The sequence below is a fragment of the Syngnathus leptorhynchus genome, chromosome 16 (assembly GCF_054491065.1).
Source record: "Syngnathus leptorhynchus isolate UIUO chromosome 16, UIUO_Slep, whole genome shotgun sequence".
Lineage (NCBI taxonomy): Eukaryota > Metazoa > Chordata > Actinopteri > Syngnathiformes > Syngnathidae > Syngnathus > Syngnathus leptorhynchus.
Window position 1 is genome coordinate 7138224 of NC_141210.1, and position 26294 is coordinate 7164517.

The 26294-nt window shown below is 40.1% G+C and overlaps 2 protein-coding genes across 14 annotated transcripts; one reads left to right on the forward strand and one right to left on the reverse strand.

Moving 5' to 3' along the window:
* On the reverse strand, nucleotides 1-9361 carry LOC147044554 (ankyrin repeat and fibronectin type-III domain-containing protein 1). 2 transcript variants are annotated; one of them, XM_085933313.1, is made up of 19 exons: nucleotides 9172-9361; nucleotides 7617-7761; nucleotides 7253-7550; nucleotides 6946-7146; nucleotides 6071-6184; nucleotides 5892-5989; nucleotides 5736-5826; nucleotides 5189-5296; nucleotides 5021-5120; nucleotides 4633-4762; nucleotides 4241-4360; nucleotides 3928-4034; nucleotides 3617-3731; nucleotides 2563-2729; nucleotides 2128-2305; nucleotides 1805-1967; nucleotides 1554-1720; nucleotides 1238-1442; nucleotides 1-1160 (listed from the first exon to the last, which is right to left on the reverse strand). In XM_085933313.1, exons 1-19 carry the CDS (start codon nucleotides 9180-9182, stop codon nucleotides 487-489), a joined length of 3192 nt encoding a protein of 1063 aa, XP_085789439.1. In that variant the 5' UTR covers nucleotides 9183-9361; the 3' UTR covers nucleotides 1-486. The 2 variants fall into 2 exon arrangements, with proteins under 2 accessions (XP_085789439.1, XP_085789438.1); XM_085933312.1 differs by having other exon boundaries at nucleotides 7617-7943.
* On the forward strand, nucleotides 2942-26155 carry mei1 (meiotic double-stranded break formation protein 1). Of its 12 annotated transcripts, none has more exons than XR_015068437.1 (35): nucleotides 2942-3005; nucleotides 3602-3771; nucleotides 7422-7572; nucleotides 9905-10065; nucleotides 10299-10422; nucleotides 10482-10532; nucleotides 10741-10814; nucleotides 11201-11306; nucleotides 12539-12748; nucleotides 13573-13736; nucleotides 14357-14471; nucleotides 14974-15093; nucleotides 15259-15358; nucleotides 16047-16181; nucleotides 16481-16595; nucleotides 16731-16822; nucleotides 16924-17071; nucleotides 17187-17298; nucleotides 17537-17597; nucleotides 17904-18001; nucleotides 18478-18658; nucleotides 18910-19060; nucleotides 19139-19324; nucleotides 19416-19499; nucleotides 19772-19955; nucleotides 20143-20253; nucleotides 20500-20610; nucleotides 21029-21207; nucleotides 21446-21530; nucleotides 22085-22269; nucleotides 22802-22883; nucleotides 23418-23524; nucleotides 23626-23741; nucleotides 25326-25447; nucleotides 25875-25898. XR_015068437.1 is itself a non-coding variant. In XM_085933308.1 (35 exons), the coding sequence occupies exons 4-35, from the start codon at nucleotides 9922-9924 to the stop codon at nucleotides 25942-25944; spliced, it is 3939 nt and encodes a 1312-aa protein (XP_085789434.1). In that variant the 5' UTR covers nucleotides 2942-3005; nucleotides 3602-3771; nucleotides 7422-8936; nucleotides 9905-9921; the 3' UTR covers nucleotides 25945-26155. The 12 variants fall into 12 exon arrangements, 7 of the variants coding, with proteins under 7 accessions (XP_085789434.1, XP_085789430.1, XP_085789436.1 ...); XM_085933308.1 differs by having other exon boundaries at nucleotides 7422-8936; nucleotides 23626-23757; nucleotides 25875-26155; XM_085933304.1 differs by having other exon boundaries at nucleotides 23626-23757; nucleotides 25875-26155.
* The last annotated feature ends 139 nt before the right edge of the window (nucleotides 26156-26294 follow it).

Consider the following 26294-nt stretch of genomic DNA (forward strand, 5'->3'; position numbering starts at 1 on the left):
GGAGCGGTTGTAAGGAAAAATAACATAGCAACCAATCATTAAAGCTCAGTGATGTGCAAAAAAAATTTATGGTTGGCAACACGTTACATAGACATTTCAAAACACAAATGTTTATACGGTATGAGTAAATACATTTTAGAAAACTTTTTTTTTTAATGTCATCATTTGACAGTAAATGGTTGCATCACTCAAGTTTTGAGTGTCAAGTAAGCCAAGATTTGCATTCTGGATTCATTTCCTTCTATTATTTTGTGTTTTCATTTGAGATGAAACAGCAAAATGGTACTATTAGAAGAAATTGTGCATGAAGGCAGCATAACATGTATTTTTCTAATGTGTACTCTAGAAGAGGTTTTATGGATGATGAAATTTTCACTTTTATAGTTAATATGTGCTGTGATAGATCCAAATTGTTGATGTGATAAATCAGCTGACCTGCAGCTGTATAAATGATTCAGGTCCTTGCAGACTTTTTTTTTTTCTTTATCAGGAGGAGCTGTTAAATGGTCTATCCCATTCTACCTGGTTCCTTACTGGAAATTTCAGACCCTTACTGGGAATCTGCAGAGAAATGTTATCTTCTGGGAGACTTTCTGTGTTACATCCTGTTGTGTGTGAGGTGGGCACGTTTGTGTCTTTCACGCTGGAGCTTTTATTTGGACACAGGATTGGCTCAGCATCCATCAAGTGTGAATTCCCTGACTCAAAACAGCCGCCCTTTTCACCCATCCCCAGTCCGAAGCTTTGAATCATATCCATCATCGATGATGCAGAAGGACAACTTGGGGTCTCCTCTTCAATAAGACTCAGTGTGGGCAAAATATCCACCAACTCCGCCATCTCCATTGGACGGATGACCTCAGAGATGCTGGAGGGATAAAGCTCTGTTGCAGTGAAGGCATCAGGTGAATCCAAAGCTGCAAACCCTACTTCCAATGGTCCAACAATAGGAGACTCCAGTCCCGATTCAATTAAAATGCTTGCGCATCCCAATTCCGACTGGCCGATGTTTGTCATATCCTGACTGATGTCTACTGGGTACCCTCCCTTTGCAACGCCTTCCATTAAAACCGGCGTGACCTCAACGGCAAGCAGATTTCCTGCTGCAGAAGAAACTTCGGCCGTGACAACATTTGGTGGAGCCATACTGGCTAACGTTTCTGGAAAAATATAGAAAGACATTTGAGACTGTTCTTTTAGTTACATGTCCACTTTTTTAAAAAAAAATTTTTTTTACCTGTGGTGGCCCTTTTTGATTGTAGCCGAAGAGGCCACGTCAGTCTGGCAGTCAATCTTTCATCTTCTTCTTCAGCGTCGGGGCATGGCGGCGGGTCTCCGCCCATCACCAACCCAAGTGGCACCGCTCCCACCCATTGCTTGGACCGAACGCACTGCAGACAGTCCATGATCCAGCGGGCATCTCGCCATACCACATCCAGACGCTGATAGAAAAAGAAATGCTGATTATTATGATTATTATTACCAATTCTTTAACATTGGATATTTTATTATTATTACTATTGACAACATATTTTTCTTAAAAAAAATCTTACATGGGAAAGCTCAGTAACATGGTTCAGACGCTCGCGAGCCACTTGCACTTCCTTCGTGTCCAGCGCCTCTCGCAAAGCCTGCTGAGCCAGGTGAGTGTCCAGCTCCAGCCTCACCCAGGCCTGGCAGTACTGGGACACAAAGTCCCGCTCATACGTCCAGAAGTGAACTAGATATAGGGAGAGATGAAAAAAAGCCAAAAGATCATTCTCTTTAGTTCTTAAGGATCCGTCGAGTTGGCTTTTGAACCCACCCAGCTCAAAGATCTGGAGAGGCATGGTAAGGCCAGGCTCTTTGGTTCCTAACAGAGGCCAGTAGCTGGAGCTAAAGTCTTCACTTGGTGGGAGAAGGAGCAGCATGGACACTTTGTCTCCTAACTGCAGCAACTCTCTGGTATATACGCCGTACTGATAGGCCTGTCAGACACATAAAGCCATACTGGTATCTACAAAAAAACACTCTTGCTCCAAACTACATTCTATTAATCACTTGTGACTTCTATGGGTCTATCAATCTCATATCAAAGGTCAAAGGTTAAAACAGATGGCCACATAGATGGATAAATACGTTGTTTACCCTGTAGAGGGGAATGTTGAGCTTTGTCAGAAGATGTGAGACTGCTGCTCTCAGGGCTCTGATAAACTCCACCAGGCTGTTATTTTCCACCAAGGTGTCATCCATGGTGCCCAGAAGGTTCTGAACACCATCACTGGTCGTTTCATAAACATTACTCTGGAGCCACGCCCACTCTTCTCTATTACAAACACAAAGAGTTATTATGAAATAAATGACAAGTTGCAGAGACCCTCAAGTCTGATAACAAATTGTGCATCAACGAAATTTGTGATAATGAATTACCAGAGCATATTTAGCAGGATTTTTTTTACAAACATTTATAACACCTGACTCTCCAATAACACCAGCTTGGCCTATTATCATCTTGATAGCATTTGATCATAAAATTGATTAAAAAAAAGGATGAATTCACAATCATAATTTAATGAGTTTTACCTGGTGACGTGGGCATTGTGTCTGACCCGTGAGTAACAAAGTAAATTGGGCAGCCTTTGAGGAACCAGAACTCTGATCTGCTCCACTGAGCTCCATAGTTTAAGTATGCCCACATACAGACCCGATTTGGCCCACTGATTGCTGTGCCTGTGGTAGTTTAGCTTCCCCTGGGAACAAAATGGAGATAAATTATTGGGTGAATTCAAGAGTTTTGTTCAAGGCAACTCTCATTTAATTGCTGCATTTATTTTAAGTTTTGATTTGGCTGGGAAGAACCATAAAGAAAAACATTATATGGTGTTAAATAAGTTATATTTTTATTTACAGTAGGTTAAAGCATGATTGAAGTTATTTTCGTTCCGCATGTATATGTTGTCAAGGGACACAGTTAATTGACGTACCGAAAGAACGCGTTGAGATTTGTGCGCGCCTTTTATTCAATGGTAAATATTGTGGTATTTGCTTATGTGAATTCTCTTGATTTTTTTTGTTGCTACGTGAGTTTGTATAGCCCCTTTTCCACTGTTAGGTTTTTTTTCCAGCTCATCTGTAAAACTGGAGCCAGGCGAAGAGAGTTTAAGTCCCACAGTGGACAAAATGGCCGTCGTCGAGAGATGCTAATCTGCTTGCTAAGTGCCCTTGAGCAAGGCACCGTCATCATACCGTATCTTAAAAAGTGTATAACCTTTTCTTTCTTTTACTCAGGGTGCCCAATTTCGTAGAAAATACACATAATCATTATATTAAATTTAAACAATAACATTTTCAGTAGTGTGTGAGTTGAATTTCCCCCTTGAGGGATCATGACAAATCAGTTTGTGAAAAACATTGCGCAGTTCTACAATTCGGAATATTTCTGTTCACCTGCCAAATTGGATGAAAAGAAAATGCTGTTTAAAAAATTAAATATAGCCCTTCTTTTTTTTTTTTTTAAACTTGGAATAGCCAAAGGCTGAATATGAATATTTACAGGATGAATTGTTAGTCTGTCACATTCTTCATTTCTTTCTTTCTTCTTTTTTTTTTTTTTTTTTTTTAGCCAAACAAGCCTTACCCTCAGGTCTTCATACAGCATATCCATAGCGGTGGGTTCAGGCAGCAGAGGAGCTCTGCTACGGTTTTTCTCCAGGCGAGCCAGGGGCATCCATTGCAGTGGAGGCTCAGGAGGGCTTGAATGACAGAAAAACCAAAAACTTCTATGTATTAAAGGTAACCACACCCAGAATGCGTAACTCTACTCAAAGTTTAATAGTACAATATTCGAGGATTACCACGATATGCTGCTTTATAGTCTTCAACAGATTTCATATTACAGCTCAGCAAAAGTGCCTCAACATTTACGCTGTCTCCAAATTCTGGGCTCACCTGCTAGCATTTGGGAATTCCTTTAATGTCACAAGTAAAATGTTGCCTTGTCGGTCTTTAAGTGGTTCATAGTATACTTGGCCAAGGTCCATCGTCCCCAATGAAGACTGCAAAAGCAAAGAGGAGTGCTTAACATGAGTGTCAAAATATCGTATGTCACTATTGGAAATTAATTAGCACAAAAGAAGGTTAAGAATAGCTAAGGGTAGTGAAGTCAGGCTGTAATCAGAAGATGTGCTCAAAAGCAATTCAAATAGCAATGAACCTATTTGAATTCTTCTTATTCTACAGCGTTATTCATTAAACTTCCCACCTGCAGTTGCGAGACGGCTTTTAAAATATTGTGCCTGCTCTGTAAGAGGGACGAGGGAGACGAATGAGCCGAGGAGAGTGCTTGCTGGAGCCTGGGCACTTGCTGCCATGCACAGGATAACTGTAGGAAATAGATGGCATTCCGTTCAAAATTGCAGGGAGTTGAATGACGTACATGCTGAATAATTGATAAGAAGAAATGTATATTGACAAGCTCACAAGGCAGTGAATGAGTTAAAAGAGCAATGGTTGGTTTTGCATGACACAGAGAGATATATTTAAGAGTAGTAACTGACAGAATATTTCATATAGTGCTAGCTATTTTATATTTTTCATTAAGTTGCGTCTGTGGCTGTAATATTGTGGGTGATACATGTTCATGGGTGAGTTCACCTTGGAAAACCAAACAAAGTTGTGAGCGAGAGTGGTTGAGCAGCACTGGAACTCCACCAGTGGGAGTTGATCTTCAGCTGTCACCAGTATGTTCTCCTTGTGGTAAAACACAGTTGCCAAGTACGCGCCCCTAAAATTAGAGAATAATATCTGAAAGTTTGCAGGCTGATCCATAGGCAATTGATTAAGCATTGATGAACCTCATGAGGTCCCCAATTGTGGTTTAGTGAGTTTGTCGTCATGACAACCGCCACGCTGAGTCTTGGTGAATGTACTATTACCCAAAGTGACTCAGCAAAAAATCTCAATGTAACATTTGATTCAACAGTATTACCATAACTGTTTTTTTTTTTCCCATCTCTGCATTATCAATAAATTCTTGGGTTACCTCTGTAAGAGACGAACAAACTTGGTTGCAGACTGGAACAGTTGTTTGATGCCTCGAGACATCGAGAGACGCTTGCTGGGACTCTGGGATATCGGATTCTCTGAAATAGCACAGAGGGAGTGACTGGCACAATTTCCAAAATGTACCCGCAAAAATGTGTTAAGATACCTTTGTAGTATCCTCTGTTATGAGGCTCTCCGGCATCTTCCAGAAGCTTCCTTACTAGGGCTTCATGGTTTCTGTATTGGGACCTTACACCATCGCACTCTCTCCAACCTATAAGCAACAAAAAGTACAACATGATTTGAATATTTGGAAAAGAAATTGAGAGAGGAAGTAAAAATGAGCAACTACATTTGGACAGTGGTGTGTAGACTTTTTATATCAACTGTAACAGATACATCGCTAACAAGATAATACGATTATTACCGATCATCATACGTATATTTTTGTTAGATGAGGATTTAACCAAATTATTTATGACCATATCAGTTTGTGTCATATTTTCTCAGTAGGAGGTGAAAATGATTGCCAACCATGAATTCAATCTCACAGCAGCAATGCCACAAAGCTCACAGCAACATCTTTGAAGGCTTCTGCATTTTAAATAATTCAGTAATCTACCCGCTACGAATTGATCCTACCACTGTTAAATCAAGACTGATAGCGAATCGAGCCTTGTTTAAAAATCTTCATCAAGGTTAAAGATACTTACTGGAGGGAGCAGCACTGACTGGAGTGGAACACTGAGTCGGGCCCCATCCTTTCACATTGTAGGCACTCGCTCTGACAAAATAATGCACTCCCTGCATTGGAATAAACTCCAAATTAGTACACACAATTATTACCAAATAGAGACTTGATATCTTACAGTATTGAGTCCCCGGATAGTGTAGGAGGGATTTTTGGTCTCTGTAACTTGGGCTGAGCCAAGGATGCGCTTGAAGCTTGCTGAAGTGCTCCATTCCACTGCGAAGCCAAAACAATCTCACTGACAGATTATTCTTTTTCTCCTGTGGGAATTATTTTTCCTGAATTCAAATACCCTACCCTTGTAGCAGGTGATGAGCCCCACGTTGTCACCTTCGACCTCTTTGATTGCCACAAACAGAGAAGATGTGCTGGTCACCACAATGGAGACTTGAGAGGGAGGATGTGGCAGTTCTGGATCAAATATTTCAAACATACACAAGACAATTTCAAGTTTTAAATGAGCAGCATTAAAATGGTGTAATTCTCTTCGGGCATTCTTATTAAAATAGTTTTTGTTCAATTGTTGACCCTGTTGTTCAAATGTCCACTAAACAAAATAAGACGTATTGTTAAAGCTTAAAAAAAACAAAACACCACTGGGAGCGTCATGGACTCCGGCCAAGTAGACTCCGCACCTCTCGCCAAAAATATCAATCAATCAAGTCAAGTTTATATAGCCCTTAATCACAAGCAGTCTCAAAGGGCTCTGTCCTCTGCATTTAACCCATCCCCATGTGATTTTGATCCATCCCCTGGGGGAGAGGGGAGCAGTGAGCAGCAGCGGCGCCGCGCTCGGGAATCATTTTTGGTGATCTAACCCCCCAATTCCAACCCTTAAATGCTGAGTGCCAAGCAGGGAGGCAATGGGTTCCATTTTTATAGTCTTTGGTATGACCCTGAATATTAATTGGCACTCCATAAGATGGTCCATTGGGGGATTGCTATGATTAAACAACCCACAATATTATTACGTTAACATCAGCAATAGCCTCCAGGAAAATTTTGCAGTCGGATCAGAGTTTCACTATCTTGAATTTTTTTTAACTAGAGTCAGGGGGAAAAAAAAACTATTTTGAACTTTAGAAATTGTTATTCTGGCCAAGGAATTTCATAATAAGAGAGAAATAAAATATATAATAATGCCTAAAATGCTCAGCGGACCCCTAACTGACCTGTGTGGTGGAAATTCTCCTTCATGCGGCAGTAAAGTTGCAGTCTGAGGCTCCAGAGTCTAACTTGTCTGTGGACATCAGCCTGTGCATGAGCGCCTGCTCCGGCCTTCTTCAATAACTCCTCCTTCCTCTCATCCACCCTTTCTTTCGCTAACGTCACAAGATCATCAAGCTTATGTGCCCATTCTTCTGGTCTGCATACTAGCAAGGAGAAAGACCAACATCATATTCAAATACAGATTCTTTTTCATCCGAATTTTTGCTAGTTTTAGATTTTTCCATGAATACGAATGATGGATGTACTTACAAGTGGGGTTCTGCCTAGCTCCTGCCTTTACCAGCACGTGGAGCAGAGGTGAATTGTGGGTCAGGGCGGCCACATCCAGAGGAACAAGGCCCTGTTCGCTGACTCTGTTCACCCCCCTCTCCCGTTCTTTCACCCAGTCTCTGTCTTTCTTTTCTCCTCTCTCCCACAGGATTCCTCCTCCTCCCCCTCCTCCTCCTCCACCACCTCCTCCGCCTCCATAGTTATTGTGGATTCGGGACAGAAGACTTTGTACTGCCAATGTGTCTTCATTCTCCACCGCATCCCACAAAGTCGTGTACTAATGAGGTAGCAGCAAGAAGGTAACATCTAAAATTGTAATGTTACATAAAAGAAGAAATCTTACCACATCAGCAGATTTTCCAAGGCTCTTGGGTGCGTCGGGTCGCTCGTCGATAGATGACTCTCCTCCCCTTAACCGGACTGACAGGTTTCTATAGATCCGCTTGGGTGAGACGGGACCCAAAGAGCGCCGGCGATGGGGTGGGTTCCTCATGGATACAGACATGACAAAAGAGGAGGAGAAGGGGAACAGAAAGATAGAATGTGGGAAGATGGCTGAGTGACAGATCAATTTTTAGTTCATCGTTAAGAATGGTGTTGTCAGGACCCCCGTTAAAGTACGTGAGGGGGGAGACAGGATGAAGAAGTGAGTACAAGTGAGAAAAAGAATCTTAGGGCGAACAACAAAAGTGCAAGGAAAGGTAATTGCGTGGAAAAGGGGTAAGACATAAAAAGAGGAAGAATACAAATGAGAATATACAGTCAGCCTTGGAATCATCAATCATAAAATCAATTTCACCCAAAATCACGTTAGCTCACAAAGTAAACGACCGCATCGAGCTCAACCATATTGCGGATAAAGAAGTCCTCAATCAAATTCAGTCAGGTACATATTTTAACCATATTCTAATCTAAAAATACAATTATTTTGAGAGATAATATACATCATAAATAGAAAATAATACATTGTTTTGAATAATTACACTTTGCTAGTTAGCTAACCTTCGCTGTGTTTTGTTTTTTTCAGTCATTAATAGTCACACTTGTCATTCATATGAGTTTAATGAATTGAATTAATTAATCTAGTTTGTTTCTCTTGTGTAAAATCTCATCTGGGTTAGTGCAATCCGAGGACAGAATATGAAGGTTCTCGCCCCCATGATGCCCCCACAATAGACAGTACATGCTTGGAGAGCACCAGCAACTACCACAATGCGGGCATGTGACAGCAAAGGGCGATAATAACAACCAGTGTTATTGGTATAATTACCCCCGTTTATTTATTATGCATGACATCAGCTTGAAAGTGCTGATGAGGCAAGTGAGAGCGGGGGGGGGAATAGCTTTGAGGCATTACAGATAAGTGAAGGCAAAGCATCTGGGGAAAAAAGATGCAAGCATATTGTGCTTCAGTATGGCAGCTTGTCTACTTCGAAAAAAAGAGCAATGACTCATGACAAATATGTATCATGAGGCTTTTGTGGTTTTGCATGTGAAGGTCTGTTGTGTCTCAGCATGTGGTGACAGCCGTTTATATTTTTTCCGTCTGAGCTGTGGCTTACATGTGGCACGGGCTGTTTTTCATCTTTATAATTCATTCGCAGGAACTCGTACATTATTTTATCTCATGTAAGAATGAATGAAATTTGAGGACATTAATCAGGTAAAGTTAACTTGATGTATCATATTGAATGTCATTAGATTGTTTCCTGTTCACACAAAGCAGAAGCAGGTTTTTTTTTCCCATTATGTTCATTTTTTGGATCATATGTGAACTAGGGGAATCGAAATCAAGGCACATGTAGCAAAAGTCATATAAACTATCAAGAGAGTGAGAGAGAAAAAAAGAAAACAAGTAATAAGCGAAAATGCACAAAAGATTTAATTGCCACGCTTACCTTCTCATCATTTATATTCCAAATTGCTCTTTCAGTGTGATCCCTTTTTTAGGAATGATCATCTTTAGATCAGATATAATCCACTGACATGAATTCAGTACTTTCCCGCTCTGTGGGTGAGTTGCACCTGATGCATTTCAGTGGTGAGAGCACGCTCCTATGACCCTCCTCTCGGATGGGCCGGCTGGCCCTCCTCCGGCTTACTTGATGTCAGATACTCTGTGTTAAACGTCAGGAAGATCGTGTATTTATTCTTTATTTATCGTTAGCAAAACAGATCTGAACCGGAAATATTGATGTTAAAAAATACAATTCATTGTCGATGGAAACAAAAAAATGCAGGGTTTACGTGACAGGAAACAAAAAAATGCAGGGTTTACGTGACAAAATGTATCGAGGGTGGCTGGAAAAAGATGAAAGACGTATCACACAACAGGAAGTGGCTCACATCAATTCCACGTAACTTTGCGCATTTGTTTGCATGACGGCTGCGTGCTTTGTTGGCCTCATAACATATTTCTTTCACCATTGCCACAGGGTGAAGCATCTACTCTGTTCAAGTACAATAAATATAGCCTCGTATAGAGCTTGAAATATGTTTTGTTTTGAATGTGTAATGTTTTTGAATATAAAAAAAAGTGCAGCAAGTTAGACATTGGTTGCCCTGCTGAAATTACAACACTCCCTATTATTTTCAAGATCATGTTGTGTTTTGTTTCTGTATGTGATTTAGAATGTGATAGCACCAAAATGGCGAGCAAGGAGATAATATATGACAAGATTCACTTCAGGCATGACCCAAGATGGAGTGGGCGCCTGGGGCCTGCAGATGGAGGGGGGCTGCTTCTCTGCATGGCTTGCGTGATTGAAATGCTGGAAAGTGATGAGATTTCTGTGAGTAATATTACATTTAGTTGTTTTTGAAAAATCGCATTATGACAAGATTTATCAACAATCTGTTGAAATGCTATAAACCTGAATAAAACTCACCAGAAATTTGGAAAATGAATGTTCCTCTCCTGGTTATGAAACAAATCTTTTGCTGACTAATATTTGTATCAGTCATAATTTATCACAACCGCTTTGTGATATTTGACTTATCCATTCCTTACTCTGTTTTTCCACAGTCGGTCAGAAAGGCTTATGCTTTGTCCGCTGTCAGTGGGTTGTTGAAGTGTTCTCCTGGGGCTCTGAGACAATTGCTCCAGCAAGACCACCAAGTCTCCATACATTTTATTGACTCTCTACTGGGTAAGCAATATCACTGCACAGAGGTTAAATCAAACCTAGCATCATTGTTCTATCCACAGGGATGCTTCACACTATGATGGACTCAGCCACTCTGGAAAAAGTGGATCAAGGTAAAGAGAAAATATGATTAAACTCTTTTACATAGCTGTTTAGTTTAAGTTTTGTTCACGATTGTCGTTGTCTCAAGCAGCTTTTATAAGTATCTTAAAGTAGTAATTGTAAATACAGTATACCATAATGACACATGGTGGAAAACAACTCAATGACATAAATGACTTGCTAGGCTAGCATAAGTTATTGTGTGTACATCTTGTTCAGTTCTAGTTCTGTTGCTAGTGGAGCTGCAAAGTGAGCTGCCGCTACACTACGTTTTGGATCAAATAAACAAACAGGTAAGTAAGCCACTTTTAGATTTAGAGTGGGTAAAATGTACACATGCACCGTAGCATCACTTTTGCGACCAACTCGTACAGTTGTTTAGTAAACACAACTCATGCACGTCTCTCCTTTTGGGGGAGGGAAAAATTATAGCTGGGTGGAAAATACTAAAGTTGATGACAGAAAAACAGAACACAATTCATCTTATCAGAAATTTGCATGAATAGAAACCGATAGAATGCAGGTTCCTGGAAAATGAGGCTGTATTATTTTCTAATGACACACTGGCTATAAATCATAATAAGTCGTTCAAAAGGTGGTATTGATTTGAATAATAATTATAATTATTTTAATGTCTGTCTTTAAATCGATTTGTTGCCGTTTTATATTGCTGCTCTAGGTGATTGACCAACTGAACGTGAAGAGCTTCTTGCCAGTGTTCAACTTCTTAGGGAGCTTAATAGAAACGCTTCCAAGCATCGCCCTCATCCTGGTGACTCAATATGGTGAGGCCTTAGCATGCTAACATAAGATCAAAAAGAAAAATGATTTGACTTCTTGCCTTCTTTCTGTACAATGTTTTCACCCTGATGGAGCATCTTGGCGGGTTTTACAAGCTTCACTTGGAAGCAAATAGTAGCGAGGCGCCTGATGCTGATGCAAGATGCAGGCTACCCTTATTGACTGTATACTGCTTGTCTCTCTGTGGCCTGTCAATCAGCACATCTCAGTGGGGTTGTTATCACTAACGACAACAACCCCGCACTGACAACATGAACACAGAAGAAGTCACACTATCACTCTTGCCGTCTTGCCTTTTCCACTTAACAGATCCAATTTGTATCTTACTCTGATTTGTTAACACAGTTCAAATAATTGAATACAGAGCAGCATGAAGGTCATTCCAAAAATGATTGCCTCCAAAAAAAAACATCTTGCACGTAACCTGTTTTGGAATTATAGTATCTCTTGGCAAACAGCAGCACAACCTTTGGCACCTCGGTCAATGTTATCTTATTTTCTCCAAATGTTCTTTGGGCTTCCAACTCTTCCCTCTGAATCTCATTTTGGCTGCCGCATATTGGTTGGTTTAATCAAACATGTCCGGAAGCCTCGCTTGGCTCTTGATCTGCTTCACAGAGCAGCCTGGCTTTCGCTCGACTCGCCTACTTAGTCGGTTGAGTCTCTCCTCCTATTTTCCGCTGCAATCACTGCCACGGAGTTAAACACTTTATCCTCCTGCATTTCCTTCTGCCAGCTTTTCTCTCTACAACTTATTGCTATGATTTATGTGGTATTACTTGAGCTTTACGGACGTACAAACCTCTTTTTACCTGCTCGAGTCTACCCCAGACAGCCTTGTTTATTTAAACTCTGGCTTTTAGCTGACTGTTAAGCAAGGTACATTCAATAAATCAGGGATATGGTTCATCGTTAAATTGTTTCAACAACAAACCCTTCGTTTTCCTGGAAAGAAGTTCTAAGTTATGTTGTTAGTGTTGATGCTATGTCGCAAAAATGTATGTGGTGCTTGAACCCAACTCAACCTTATTGATTTTAGAGGGTAGACAGCACAGGCCTACTTACCGACTTTTTCTTTCATTGTTTTCCCAATTTATATGACCGATTACAGTATTCCCGAAAGATTCTAGCCACTGTTGCAGCAACAGCAATTCTTTGGCGATTTATTTGTGCATTTTATAGCCCAACATATTTACTCGCATCTATGTCCCCCCAGTGCCCTTACTTGAGCGACTCTGCTCGATTTTGCTGTATCCGGATGAAGAGGTGAAGGCATCAGTTGTGTATGTTTGGCTCAAGTTGTTGGGGAGCTCTGGAGGCTCAACAGCTCAGTCACTACCGGTCACCATTCGAGATCGAGTCTGTATCCTGTTGCGACAGACCTTTGTCAACGCCACTTGCCCTCAGCTCATCAACAATTGCATTGGTGAGCAAAAACATTGTGCGTGGGTGTAGAGATCACATTCATTTGATGGATAAGAAAGCGTTAAAGTCTTTGGCCATGACTTGGTAAGTGAGATGGTCATTATAATTTCAGCTAATTGTAAGTTATGCAATTAAATTTATAAAAAAGAAAAAAAAATCTGAATGACTAAAGTATCCTCATAAAGATTTATTCAATTATATCTTCGAGCTTAGAATATGCTAGCCACAGTCGCTAATGCAGTAAGTCTACGTTCATGGCCAGTTTGACAATGACATCATTCAGAAGTTAGAAAAGGATGATTTTCATGATTGTATGTTTAAGACCGTTCCAGAAGAACATTTTCTCCTTATTCTATTATTCTGTTCATGTTAAATTTTTATAGGATGACATTTTGTTTCATTGGATTGATTCCATTGAAATGATTCGATACTTAACGAGTTTTCCAGATCTTTGTGGAAATGCACTTTGAGTATTATACCTTGACACTTATTTAAATGAAAATTAGCCTATATTATATACACCCCACAGCACTCATTACGCTCAGTTGGTAGTGTTTAACCCTCCACATGAGACTTGTGGGCTTTATATAAACTTTTAATGTGCTCTATTTTTATGATGACCTCAACACTACAGTGTATATTAAAACACTATATTTTATTCATATATCAGCATATTGCATATGTTCAGTATTTTATCATCCTCAGCCAGAATTGTTGGGGTAACATGCTGCTATACAGAGACTACTTTTTTTTCCATAATAGATCACTTGTATAATATTTCATAGATGTCATGAACTGTTTTCACACCTATTTTCTATTTCATAGCTCTACTTTGGATCCTAGTTCAATGGGGAGAGGCAGTTTCGGTCCTTATGAGCAACGCTGATGATCAGTTCATGTGCAGCCAGAATGGCAACATCATTTCCAGCAGTCAAAACCAAGAGCAACAGACTCCGGACCACTGCCATCTCCCTCTCATCCTGAAAAAGGTCTCTGTCCAAACATCCTGCCTGCATGACCTCAACTTGTATTTGGATATTGAGAATGGCTAATCCTGGATTAATGTGTCTTTGCAAAGGGAATCAAGGGGGTCTGCTCTGGATAAATATTTTTACTTCATGTCTGGGAAATCAATGTTGCTTTAGCGTATCTTGTGTCGGATCACATAGCAGAACAGGTCATGAGACTTGTATTATTCGTACAACAAATTCAATAATCTACCTGTAAATCCGATCAATCATTAAAACAAATATTAGCAAGCCTACTTATCAAAAGGATAAAAAAAAATGTATTCAAACCAAAGAACAGGAAATCCTATGCTAGGCTCGCTCCTTTCCTGTTTTTCTACCCAAATCCTTCCTTCAATACATGACATTAACATGATAGATTAAAAAAAACTGTTTTAAGATTTAATTTGATACTTTTCCATGCCCATGATGCCCATCGCTAACAGACTTTGACACAGACATTACTAGCTAGAATGTTTAACCGCATACTGAAAAATAACAGAAAGCCAAGTCATTTCTACCTCATCTCATCCAAACCTTTTGTGAGCCGTGTGTCTTGATGTGCTTGTTGATTTCTAACAGAGCCTGTTCTCTATTTGCAGTTACTGTTGAGTGGTGATAATATATTGCGGGCGACCAGTGCAAAGTGTATCGCATCTATTCTGGTTCATTCTCCCACTCAGTACAGTGCTCCTTTTATCGAAGCTGACATACCAGGTAAGGTACATACACCAGATACACTTGGGACTTTGTTTTTGTTTCCAGTGCAAGTCTAGTGTATGTGGGCTGGACCAGGTTTTACTGTATTTGTGGACCTGTGCAAGCTTGTGCATTTTAAAAGAAGGCAGTTTGCGCCATTGATGCTTGATGATGAACACATCTGATTTTATTCGTTAGCAATCCAAGTGGTTCATCTCCTCTGTTGTTATTGGTTCCTATTTTTGGGTCCAGCGGAAGTGTTCTGCAAAGCAAAGTCTAATTTTATGAGTTTTCTTTCTTTTAGTAGACGGGCGCAGTCAGAAAGGGGCGTTTGCGTCGTTTTGGGAGTGAACACAGCTGACTCAATTGCTGTGCTATTGAAAGCGTCTCTACTCATTCTCTTGAAATTAGTTGCCAACAAATATAGACCCCCTAGTGTTGGCTTAATAGTTCTCTCTCAAAGATTGGTATTTATTTTGGCCCTCAGAATTGTTTGTCTTCATCTTCCTCCCTTCTAAAGAATTTCTTTTTGACCGGCTGGCTGATACAAGTAGTGAGGTGCTGCTGTGGTCTACCTACAACTGTTTGGTGTTATTAATTGAAGACCCTCGATTCTTCTCCCAGTGTCACTCAGTTTATGGTGAGAACCCTTCAAGTTATAATACTGCTATTGTTTGGTAAGTGTGACATATTCAAATTTGTTTTTTTTATTTTAATGTAAAACATGCCTGCAATTCATTAGAAGCTGTGCCATGGTACTCAACAAAGAATTTGTTTTGATGCATTATGCACATGTGTGTGTTAGGTATTGAATCCCTGGTGCGCAGTCTGAAGCAGGCAATGCAGCTGACCAATGTTGATGTGCTGAAGCAAGGACTTTTTCTCCTCACCAAGATACTGGAAAGGTGGGACTGCTCAGTAACAAAAGTGACTGCAATACACCCGTGACCTACTGTAACCCAGTTTTCAAAATCATCAAAATCATAAAAATGTGACTTGTGTTTAGTGAGAAATTGATAAAAAGCTCACTTTTTCAAAGTAGGTTGAGCACTCTATAATTTGCACTTGGAAGTTTCATTAGATTAAAATGAACTGTCAACTGGCTGTATATCAGCATAAAGTCACATTTTTGGAAGACTGATAGAATTTTAATTGGATGATTCCAATTTCTCACTTACAAATCACAAAAAGATCTCTTCAAGAAAGTTGTCCTTTACGCTGTGTGACATAGTGTGAAGCAGAAAATGCTGAACAAGCAAAAGTACCATACATGTCCCAGTCACATCAAGGCTCATCACAGTTTTAAAAGCAAAGCTTAAGTCGTTAAAGTCGTTTTAAGTTAAGGCTAGGTTAGGGCAGGGATGAATATACAGTTTGTGTGACTGTGTGTTTGTGTACGCAAAGTTGAAAGGCAGCCCAGTATTGCGGCATCAGTGAGACAATAGTTTTGTTGCTGCATAATGTAGCAGTGAAAAACGTCAATATTTGGAATGTCAATAGTGGCCCTATTTATTATGTAATACCCATCTCTGTGTTTTGTGTATTGTTGAGAAGTTGAGAATTTAATTAAAAAAAAAAGATGTGTGTGTGCAGGCAGCCCACAAATGTGCGTCTCTTCCTCAGTCCTCCAGCATTTGTGGCAGTTTCAGAGGCTGTGCTTTGTGGACTTTATTCTCCGTGCCTGAGAGTGGCCATACAAGCTGCCAGCGCCGCCTCCGCCATTTTTAGGTACAAACAAGAATGACAAGCACACAAATGATAACCTCAAGGACGCTTGCAAAAGCTCTTCACAATAACTTTCAGGATTGGTGACGTCAAATTGGATCCATTATAGTTTGAAAAACAGTTTGCTAAAAATAAGGGTTAGTCCAACAAACACTCAGTTCATCCTTGATACAACTTGTTTACTTGACAGACTACTACACAATATGAGCCAGCTCACGTCACAAAAAAAAAAGGGAAGAATATGGCCCTCAATCACTTTGTATTCAATATTTATATTCAGCTGTTTGTCAAAACCTTTCCAGATTGAACCACCAGTCCATACCAGTCCAATACGAGGCGTTACAAGGAATATTGAGGGCCATCACAAACAGATTTGCGGAGCTTCCCATACCTGCCTCTAGTGATCAGCGAAGTAGAGTGAGTATACTCACTTGTAATATCTTTAAAATCAAATAACAAAAATATGCATAAGTCATATTTCACCCTCCTGATAAATTGTCATGTCTCTAAAGACTATTGATTCTTTACTTTTTCAATCATTATCATCAACAGGTGAGTCTGAAGAAGCCAGAGCACAACAGCCTGGAATCTTGGTCAGAAAAATATCTACTCCAGTCCCTGCTCTGCTTTCAGACTGCTTGCAGGTCAGCCATGAGGTTTCAATATACGTACATTAAGTTCTCTAGAGAGGCAAAATCATCAAAACTGATGGAGTAAGTTTCCCATGTTTATCTGTCCACGCCAGATTAGCTGAGGAGTGTGCATCAGATCCCATTTTAAAGGAGAACACTTTCACAGCTCCATCGGAGGAGAGCAATGGCCCTGACTCAGTAGTGTCTCTATGCCAATGCTTGTTGCAGTATTGTGACTCTGTCTGGATACCCACCGTCATCGTGAGTGTCAGCTCCAAATTGCAAACATCTGTTCCATCATCTTCTCTTCCCAACAATCGATCCTGTCAAGTACTTTCATTTTGATATGTGTGTGTTTGTGTGTGTGTGTGTGTAGAGGGTGTGTGAATGTGCACCCAATCCTCAAATATTAGAGGTTTTCTACTCAGTCTTGTCTTGGCAATTCACCCTTCTTCCATCTGTTATGCCGGCCTTTGCAAATAAATTGGGTAAGTTTTGTGATCATTTTTTTCTTCCAGACTTGTCTTTAAAAACAGTGCATTTGATCTTAATCTTAATTAAGGATTTTAATTCGAACTCTGATCGGATGAAAAACATTTTGTCCATGTAAACCTAGCTAAATTGTAAAACAGCCATTGTTTTTCTTATTTGTCAGCTGTTTGCTTTTCAACTTCTGCTTGTCTATCTTCACCCTACTTACTGTTTCATCCTTTTTTCTCCTTTCAGCATCCTCTGGTTTCTACAAGCTGGCTTTGGAGCACAAAGGGATTTTCTGTGCAGGAAACAGGTACACTGTAACTGGATAACCCAAGAGGATACACGTAAACAGAAAGCTGGATTTGTGTGTGAATGTGTATCTTTGTGAGCTAAAAGAAAGTTGATCCTTCGTATTTCGCTCTGTTGGAAAACATTTACTTTATCCCTGTTTTTGATACAATACAGCTTTTTTGGTCTGTGTGTTTTTGTGGCCCAAAATCCAGTCAACTGAACAATGTTTTCTTCTGCATCTTGTAGTTCATTCTTTGCTGAATCGTATTTATATAACTCATTTTACTGCACTCTCCAACATTTCCATACTTGCATCTTTTTTCAGAAATACACATTTGAACACAGCTTGCTGTGATTTTCTGCAGAAACTCAGTGTGTGTTTGCTCTCCCAGTCAGTTTCTGCTTCTGGCGCCTCCCAGCAGGGTAAGCAGATACAAAAACGCAGAGTGCAAGCCACGATGCTGTTCCTTAATTTAGTTTGCGAGCCTTTACTTCTCTGTCGATATCTTGATTAAACACCTTTCCACAATTTGTTTCTCGTGTTGCTAGCGTTCTGTTTTTATTATTTTGTTTCTCATTTTATAGGCTTGATACATTTTGAGACATTTATACAAATGCCCCTATAATTGTTTTCTGCAATTCTTCACAAATTAAAAATACGTACTGTGGTTTTTGTTTTAAGAAAAATTCCAACTCTTCATTACAGCCTCTGCTATTCTCTTTTCGATATCATATTTCAGTGGCCCTCCTTTTTATACATAATACATGTTTGTATTGCCTTTATTAAATTTTCAACTAAGTAAAAAAAAAAAGAAAATCGTAACTTATGAGCAACACAAAGTTCGTGAATACTTCTCGCCTTGATTCCAATGCTTTTGTTTTCTCACGGTTTCTCCCAGATGCAGAAGAAATAGAAACACTCCTGCTATACAATCTTTCCTCTCTGTGCTGTCGGCTCTCAGACTGGCCGACTCTGCTGCGCGAGTCCCCGGGGCTCCAACTGTGTGATTATAAAGGCCTGAGAGCCACTCAATACTGTCTGGTGATTATACTCCACCTCGCTCTTCACCAAGGCGACAGGTACACACAGATTAGAAACAAAGATCAGGCACCAGACACTCTCGTAGAATTGTAATGTTGATAGAAGAAAATAAAGCTAATCATGTGGATTTCTTTCCTCTTCATTTTTTGGTCAGTCCTGAATGTTTACTCAGTGATTCGATCGATTCATTTAGTATCACACTAAATGTATCTGCTGTCCTAAGGTTGACCTTTATGTATATATCTAGAAGCGCTTGTCCATTCTGGTTTGTGTCACATGTATGAACTAGGCTCCTCCCGGACCAGATCGTGTTTTCCAGTGTCGTGTGGCTCTTGCATTCAGTGCAAGAGGAAGGCAGCGGCACCCTGCCTACCTTGGTCCTGCAGTCTTCGCTTTACCTGCTAGCCATGACACAGGATGGAAGCGCCACACTTGATGGGGTAGCTAAGTTAATAATACACCATATCACATTATAGTTTCTTTATTTATACATACAGAGGTCTTTTTTCTCATTCTAGGCTCCTTTGGTGTGTATCGACAAGGCCCTATCCTCCTGTCAAAATTTCTCATCGCTTTACATCCACCATCCTGCCGTTCTCCACTTCATTTGTGGCTATCCGCTGCTTAAAGACAAATATGGGACCCTGGTCTTGGAATTTTGGTTGACCAGACAAGCACAGTCCACAGATTCAGACTTGGATGTGGTGAAGAGCATTTGGTTTATTCCCTCAGAATTATATCCATTTAGCTTCTTAGACTCATCCATTTTTAATTTTTTTATTATTTTTTGTGCAGACAGAGGAACAGCAACCCGCCGCAGAGATTGTGGAGCTACTGTCTGTGTTAAAGAAATACCCATCTGTCATCCTGCTCCTCCTGGTGAGATAAGGATACACACGGAGCAGAAATATTTTGGAGATAGAAGTTTGGTATAAAACCGAGAGAGGATTGATGACTTTTGGAAATAGTAAACCGGTGTTGTTGTGGAGTGTCATTTTGTAACAACGATGCCATTGTGCTCTGAAAGTTGAGATGCTATTCAATCATTGAATCTGATTGGTCAAGGTCAAACAACATTGGCAAGATCAAGGGAAGATGACGTTGCATATTCTGATCCTGTTTTTTTTTTTTTTTTTGGTCTTACCATCCAGGACATAGTTTGCACAAGGGAGGCCTCACTTGCAGAGCGAGCAATGTCAGTTCTGATGTGTCTCTTGGATGGTCAAAGTGACTTTGAAGCAGACTTGTGTAGCAGTCTGAAGCCTTCTCTGCTCCAGGCGTTGCAGAAAGTCAGTGTGGAGAGCCATGTACAAGGACAGAAACATGTTGAAGAAGGTAGGCAACATGTGTGTTTCTTAAATAATTGCACATAAATAACCACAACGTAAAGATAAAAAAAATATTATTTCTCGATCAATGAAAATTTCTTTGCTTTCAAATGTACAAGCCTATTGTAACATACTAAAAATACAGCAACCAGCATGAAAAGTGTTTTTTCTTCCCCCCCCCGTTACTCTTGCAGTCAATTCGCTCCCACTGTTGCTCAGGCTGCTTTGCGTAACTCACGCCAGCACCCCACCTGCCCTACCCTGCAGCAAGACGGACGAAGTTCACTTCAAGCTGTTCTACCACGGTGAGGTTAAAACAGCTCTGCTGGCAGGTCACACTATTTTCTTATCACACATCATCCAACTTGTCATTTTTAAATGATCTTTTTTGACCACTGTACTGTACGATTGAGGTCATCATATCACCTGATGATGTCTGTGAGCACGGCGCGTGGGGAGCAGACCTGATTTAGCAAGTGTGTGTGTGTGTGTGTGTGTGTGTGTGTGTGTGTGTGTGTGTGTGTGTGTGTGTGTGTGTGTGTGTGTGTAAGTGAGTAATATTGCAGGTAGACTGCATCAGTCCAACACAGAGAGTCTGTTGCCTGCCCTAAGCTACCTGTACTGCTGCTTGAGTCTCTCTCCTCCACACTGCACTAGCAAAGGTTTGACACGCTCTCTTTCTCCAATTTATTCTCCCTCCCCCCCAAAAAATAATCAACAAAAATTTACAATTCAATAGGAACCCCTAATGGATTTATTCATGAATTCATTGAGCAGTGTTTTTTCAAGACTCAGGTTTATAAATAGTATACAGGATGTAAAAGTTCCAATTCCCACTAGGACCAAAAAAAAAATGGGACTGACAAGGCCAAAATAAATTATTAGAAAGATTTAATGAAATAAAAACGTTAGTACTATGTTGGTCACAAGTTATATTATTGTGTGTTGGTTTTACCAGCTTTGTGTGGGTGGTTTCTTTTTATTTTGGGGTGATTAAAGTCACACAAAAAGTGACAGGCCTGTGACGGGCAACCACTCACACACATGCTGACAGACGATGCGGCACCTTCTCCTCCCCAGCTGTCTCCATGCTACTCTCCAACTGTGGAGTGATAGAGCAGCTTCAGATAATCCTCTCCTCATCCTCGTCCTCTGCGCCATCCGTCTTCTCTTCAGCTGCTCCTTCCTCAGGCCTGCTATGTTGCAGTCATCTCCTCCTATCCTCTCTCATCACTTTGCAGCACGAGCACTCCATCCAGGTACACGTTGTTTCTCCTCATCACTATGTCTGGCCGCCAATTCGCCGAATCAAGGGCAAGACACATTGTTAACGCACACAGCTTCAATTCCAAAGACAAAAGTGGACGGCTGCTGTGTTCAACGCATTTTGCTGTCACCTCACAGCTTCCTTGGAGCCGAGGATAAAACGGACTCTTATTGCAAACCAAGCCAGTTACTCCACACTTTTTTTTTTCTGTCTCTCTCCATTTATTTAAGGTTCACAAAAGCCTCAGTTGGAGCCTGGACGCTGCAGTGCAGCGAATACTCATTCAGAAAAGGAATACAGACACTCTCTTGCTGGGTAACAAATCCAAAAACTAAAAAAAAAAAAAAAAACGTATGAAAGCAAAATGGCCATTTTTAAAGACTGTATGCAATCACCTCTCAAATACGTGGTAATACCCTCTTTGCTGCTTCGAATTTTGTTATTCCACCCTGGTACAAAACAATAAGCCAAAGAAATTGCAACTATATTATTTTCTTTCAAAATGGCCTCACATCAAAAACAATTACTGCTGAGTATATGCTGAAAGAACCTCAGCAAATTTGACTCCCCAATTTTATCTTTTCCATTTTCCCTGCCTGTACGTCGGTTGAGTCGAGTGAAGCTTCAACGAGTTTGCAAAACAATTAAGCAATTACAGTTTGAAAGAAACGGAAGCCATTAAAATAAGAATCAAAACCAAAGTCATGGGAACAAAGATAGTAGTTAAAGATATTATGGAACAATGTCAACAATGATACAAAAGAGTCACAACTGATTCATATTTTTTTTAAGAGCTCCTTGTAATGTTTTCTTTCCCCCCAGCCATTCACTTTTTTTTTTTTTTCGTCTTTTTTTTTTTTTCTTTTCAGTCAGCTACTTGAGATTGCTGCAGGCCTTACTCGATGTTGACTTGACCTCCGCATTGGTGTGTGTGACCACTTGCCCAGGCTTGGTTGGCCACGCCCCCCTGGAATCTGAAAATGGCGCATTATTCCCGCTTGGCACCCGAGGGGCTGAGTGCCTCTTAATTGCTCTCAGCGGACTTATTTTACAGGTTGTATGACCTCAGCGGGAGATTGGGTATAGAGTATCATTTGTATGCCTGTCTGAATACTTTACTGTTTATTTTTGTTGCGTATCGCAGGTTGTAAATCTTTCAGTCTCGCTCTCTTTCTTGCTCTCGCCAATACTGGTGCATTCGAGAAATGCTCCATTGCTTGCCCTAGTTTGGTAGAAGGACAAAAAAAAAAAAGCAAAGCACTTCTTCTATTCACCTTCTTGTCCTCTACTTTACCTCTATCCTCATTCCCTTTTGCATTGTCATCCCTCTTCTTGCTCCTGAGTACTTTGATTATATATGCCTGGCCTACTTGAGTACTTTGGAAGAAAACATTCCTCATCTCGGCGCTTTGTTTGGTCTTCCATTATGCTTTTTATTTCTGATTATGTCATATAGCAATATTTAAATATAGTATTCATGTTTTCGTCAGGCATCAAGATAATGTTTTTCGTTTTTTATTTTTATAGCGTAACATAATTCTTCTCCTCCTGAGAGGTATAACAACTTTTCTACTTGCCCACTTCAGAAAAATGAGCTGCTGCTGAGAGCCTCAGTCAACTGCCTCAGTTCCGTGCTTGGCTTCCTTCAGAGAAAGAGCCCTCAGACTGGTATCATTTGTATTCATAAAATAATATCTCATGTCAGCGCTGCCCTTTCACTATATTGTACTCGTCCCTATTTAGTCTACCCCCAGACAGTTGACTTCCATTTTTGCAGTCAGAGAGAGAGACCGCATAGAAATCTTTTTCAGACCATTAGGAAAGAAAACACAGCCTTAATGTGAGCTGCCTTCATGAAGTATTCCTCCTGTCGTATAGCTCTTAAATCAAAATTGAAAAAAGCAGGTATTTTGCAATAAACACAAAATAGAGCAGGGACTTTTTTATTATTTGTAACACACTTTGAGGCCAAACATCAATATTTAAAGGTTCCCACCCATCACTACAACAAAACATTTTGTAAATTCATTCGGGAGATGCTGTTGCGTAGTAAAAAAGTTAAAGGCTCTGTCACCCCTTCATAATATTTAAAGGCAAACTAAACATATTTACATACACGCATTATTGTATTTACTATTAAATGATTTAAAAAAAAAAATGCTTAACTTCTATTCTAGAGTTATTCATGTGTTGTTTTTTTAGCCAATTATGAGGTTTGTCAGCCATGGAGTGGATTCCTCCTTTACTGCCTGCATAGCTCAGATGAGAGTTTCCTCCTGCACCCAGCCGTCCTCAGGGTCATCGCACTTGTGAGATGTTACTCACAGCCCACACCTTCATTTATTCTAATCACATTTCTTTTTCCTTCGCGTTGAAATATGTGGAGTATGTGTGTTTTTTTTCTGTGTAGTTTATTCGGCATGGCAATCTGGTGGTACGGTGGGAGCCTGACCTGCTCCAGGTAATGGATGCAGTGGAGAAGGCAGGGGTTAAGAAGCTCGGCCAGGAAGCATCACAAGCCCTCAGGTTACTCCTCACACAGGTATCCATATCCATGTAGTGAGCGCATACTATACAAATATACATTGATGGACTCAAAACTAAGACCAAAGTCACCCTCATTGTTTTCTAGATAATATTTCATTTTGAGGTGGAGTAAGGGCTTGAATTTAAATCAAGTTGGAGGTCAAAAAAAGAAACACATTCTTGCACTGCCTGCACTAATGAAACATTCATTATTACACTTTAAAAACAAAGCTCTGTAATGTTTGAATAAAATTACCATAATTCTTTTGACCGTCCGTTATTCCGACTCTATTATTCACAATATTTGCTCGCCACATCAGCATCCCCGCAAATCTTTGATCATCGTTCTTTCTCAATATTCTGAATTATTGAACAATGAACATTACTGCAATGAAAATGTCGCACATGCCGACATAACCGCTTCCAAGCGCAACCAGAAATGTTTTAAAATTGTCGCTAAATAATTGATCAAACGGCGATGATAGTCAAACTAAAAGCCACTGGAGTGCAAGCTCCTCGTTGGAATTGCTTTATTCATCTACAGAGGAAACATTTTATTATTAAGGTCTCAAACGTGTATCGTACCAAACACAAATGGATCTTAATGTTGAAGTCGGAGTGGGCATTGGGTGTCACTTTCAGGGCATGCCAACGAAGAAATCCTTTTTGTATGCCAAGTAGCTCAGAACAGGCGGAGCGACAATGACGGCTTCTGCCAGATCGCGTGTGTCTGGAAATCAGAGACTACGTGAACACCAGTGCCTGCTTGCTCATTTGCATGACGAGACAGTTTTCAGTGCGACACGCTCTCCTCTTGATATGAGTTTTGCTCTGTCGTCACCTCTGCTCCCAGCCAATCTCACAGACACACACACACACAGTTGTCTGCCAGTATTTTCTAGTGAAATCTTATTTCGCAAGGAAGTTACCGGCACCTGTCAGATAACTGGTGCAATAGTCATATTTTACCTCCTGTCCTTGAGTTCATCAGCATACCTGAGTGTGTGCGTGCATGCTTGCGAGCGTGTGGTTTCTACTTTATTCATATGCACCAAAGTGTGAATACCTTATTCCAGAAGTGTCCAAACTTTTCTTTTGAAGGACAATATTGTGTTTTAGTTCAATGGTATTTATAGAATGGAGTTTATGATGTTTATATAATGATAATAATGTGTGTCACTCTTTATTTCCATCTGTTGCCGCCGTCTTATGAGAAAACAGTGATTGGATAGTGGCCCTTATGCGTCATTAAAACATGCATCGGAAATATCTTAACATGCCTTTGAAAATTAGCCGACTCAAGCTCCTTGAGACAGCCCATGTGCTTGTCAAGCCATTTGCTCTGGTGCTATTCAATCCATTCATTTTATAAACTGCTTATTCTCTTTTTTTTTGCAATATATAAAAAAATGCAATTAACTTCTGCAACTTTGCGTGACTTTTGCCATGCTGGTCAAATAATTTTACATCCCACTCCCCTCTATTCTTTGCTATCACTACATATCTTGTTATCTTGTCATTGTTCTCTCTAAGCGCTTGTCATTTACTTTCAATCAAATGGCTTATCTCCATTCTCTTATTCAGATAGAGAGTGGTGTCTTTCAGCCTCCACTCGCAGAAGAACACAAGCAGAGAGTAAGGAGTCTGATCGAGGTCCTGGACTCACTGCCGCCCTTTGAGAGGCCCAGTTTGCCCTGCAACATCCTGTATCCTAAATTATGCACGCACCAAGTACAGGTTACATCCAGCAAATATTGTGTCGCTGTGGGCAACTTGATTGATTTTATTCAACAAACTGTAGTTTTAACTCTTAGGTTCTTTGAAAGTGTGCATACGTTATTACGGTTTTTCAGTAATTGTCAGTATCGTACTTGTAGACTCTTTTGTGTAGACTCTCTCTTTATCACACACAGACCAGATGGAAACTGTTCCATAATTTAGTCTAGTATGTCTGCTGAAAGGACTCTCCTCACTGGAACATTTTCAGAAGATGGAGCTTGTGCCATAATTTTGGGTCTACAATACTATAAAATATAGGCTACAAGACAAGACTTCAAAACAAGCTCCCATCTTTCAAAGCTACTCAGCAGTACTCTACCACTTTATTCTCCCTTAACCCTTTTTTTTTTCCAGACGTTTTGGTAGTGTGTCCATCTGTTTGTCTGACTTCACAGTGAACAGTGAAAGCGCTTTAGAAAAGTGACATATTTGGAAAGTATTTGTCCATTATTTTTTCTATAGCTAGGTGAATTGCGAATTCACCATACCTTTTGGAGATTGTTAAAAGAAAGTTGAATGAAACAGATACGTTAATCATCACATTGTTCCCAAAATGAAAGTAAGAGCTGTTTATTACTTGCATTTCACTGGCATTCTCTGAAACTGTTAAGAATTAAATGTCTGTTTTTATTGTTGTTATGAGTGTAAGCAAAAAAGAAAATTACTTTACAGAAGCGCCAATCCCTTAAATGAAACCCACCAGGCAAATTGTTTGCAACACTATTGTAGTTAATTATGTGTTTAATTATTTTACCATGTACTATAAATGAAATA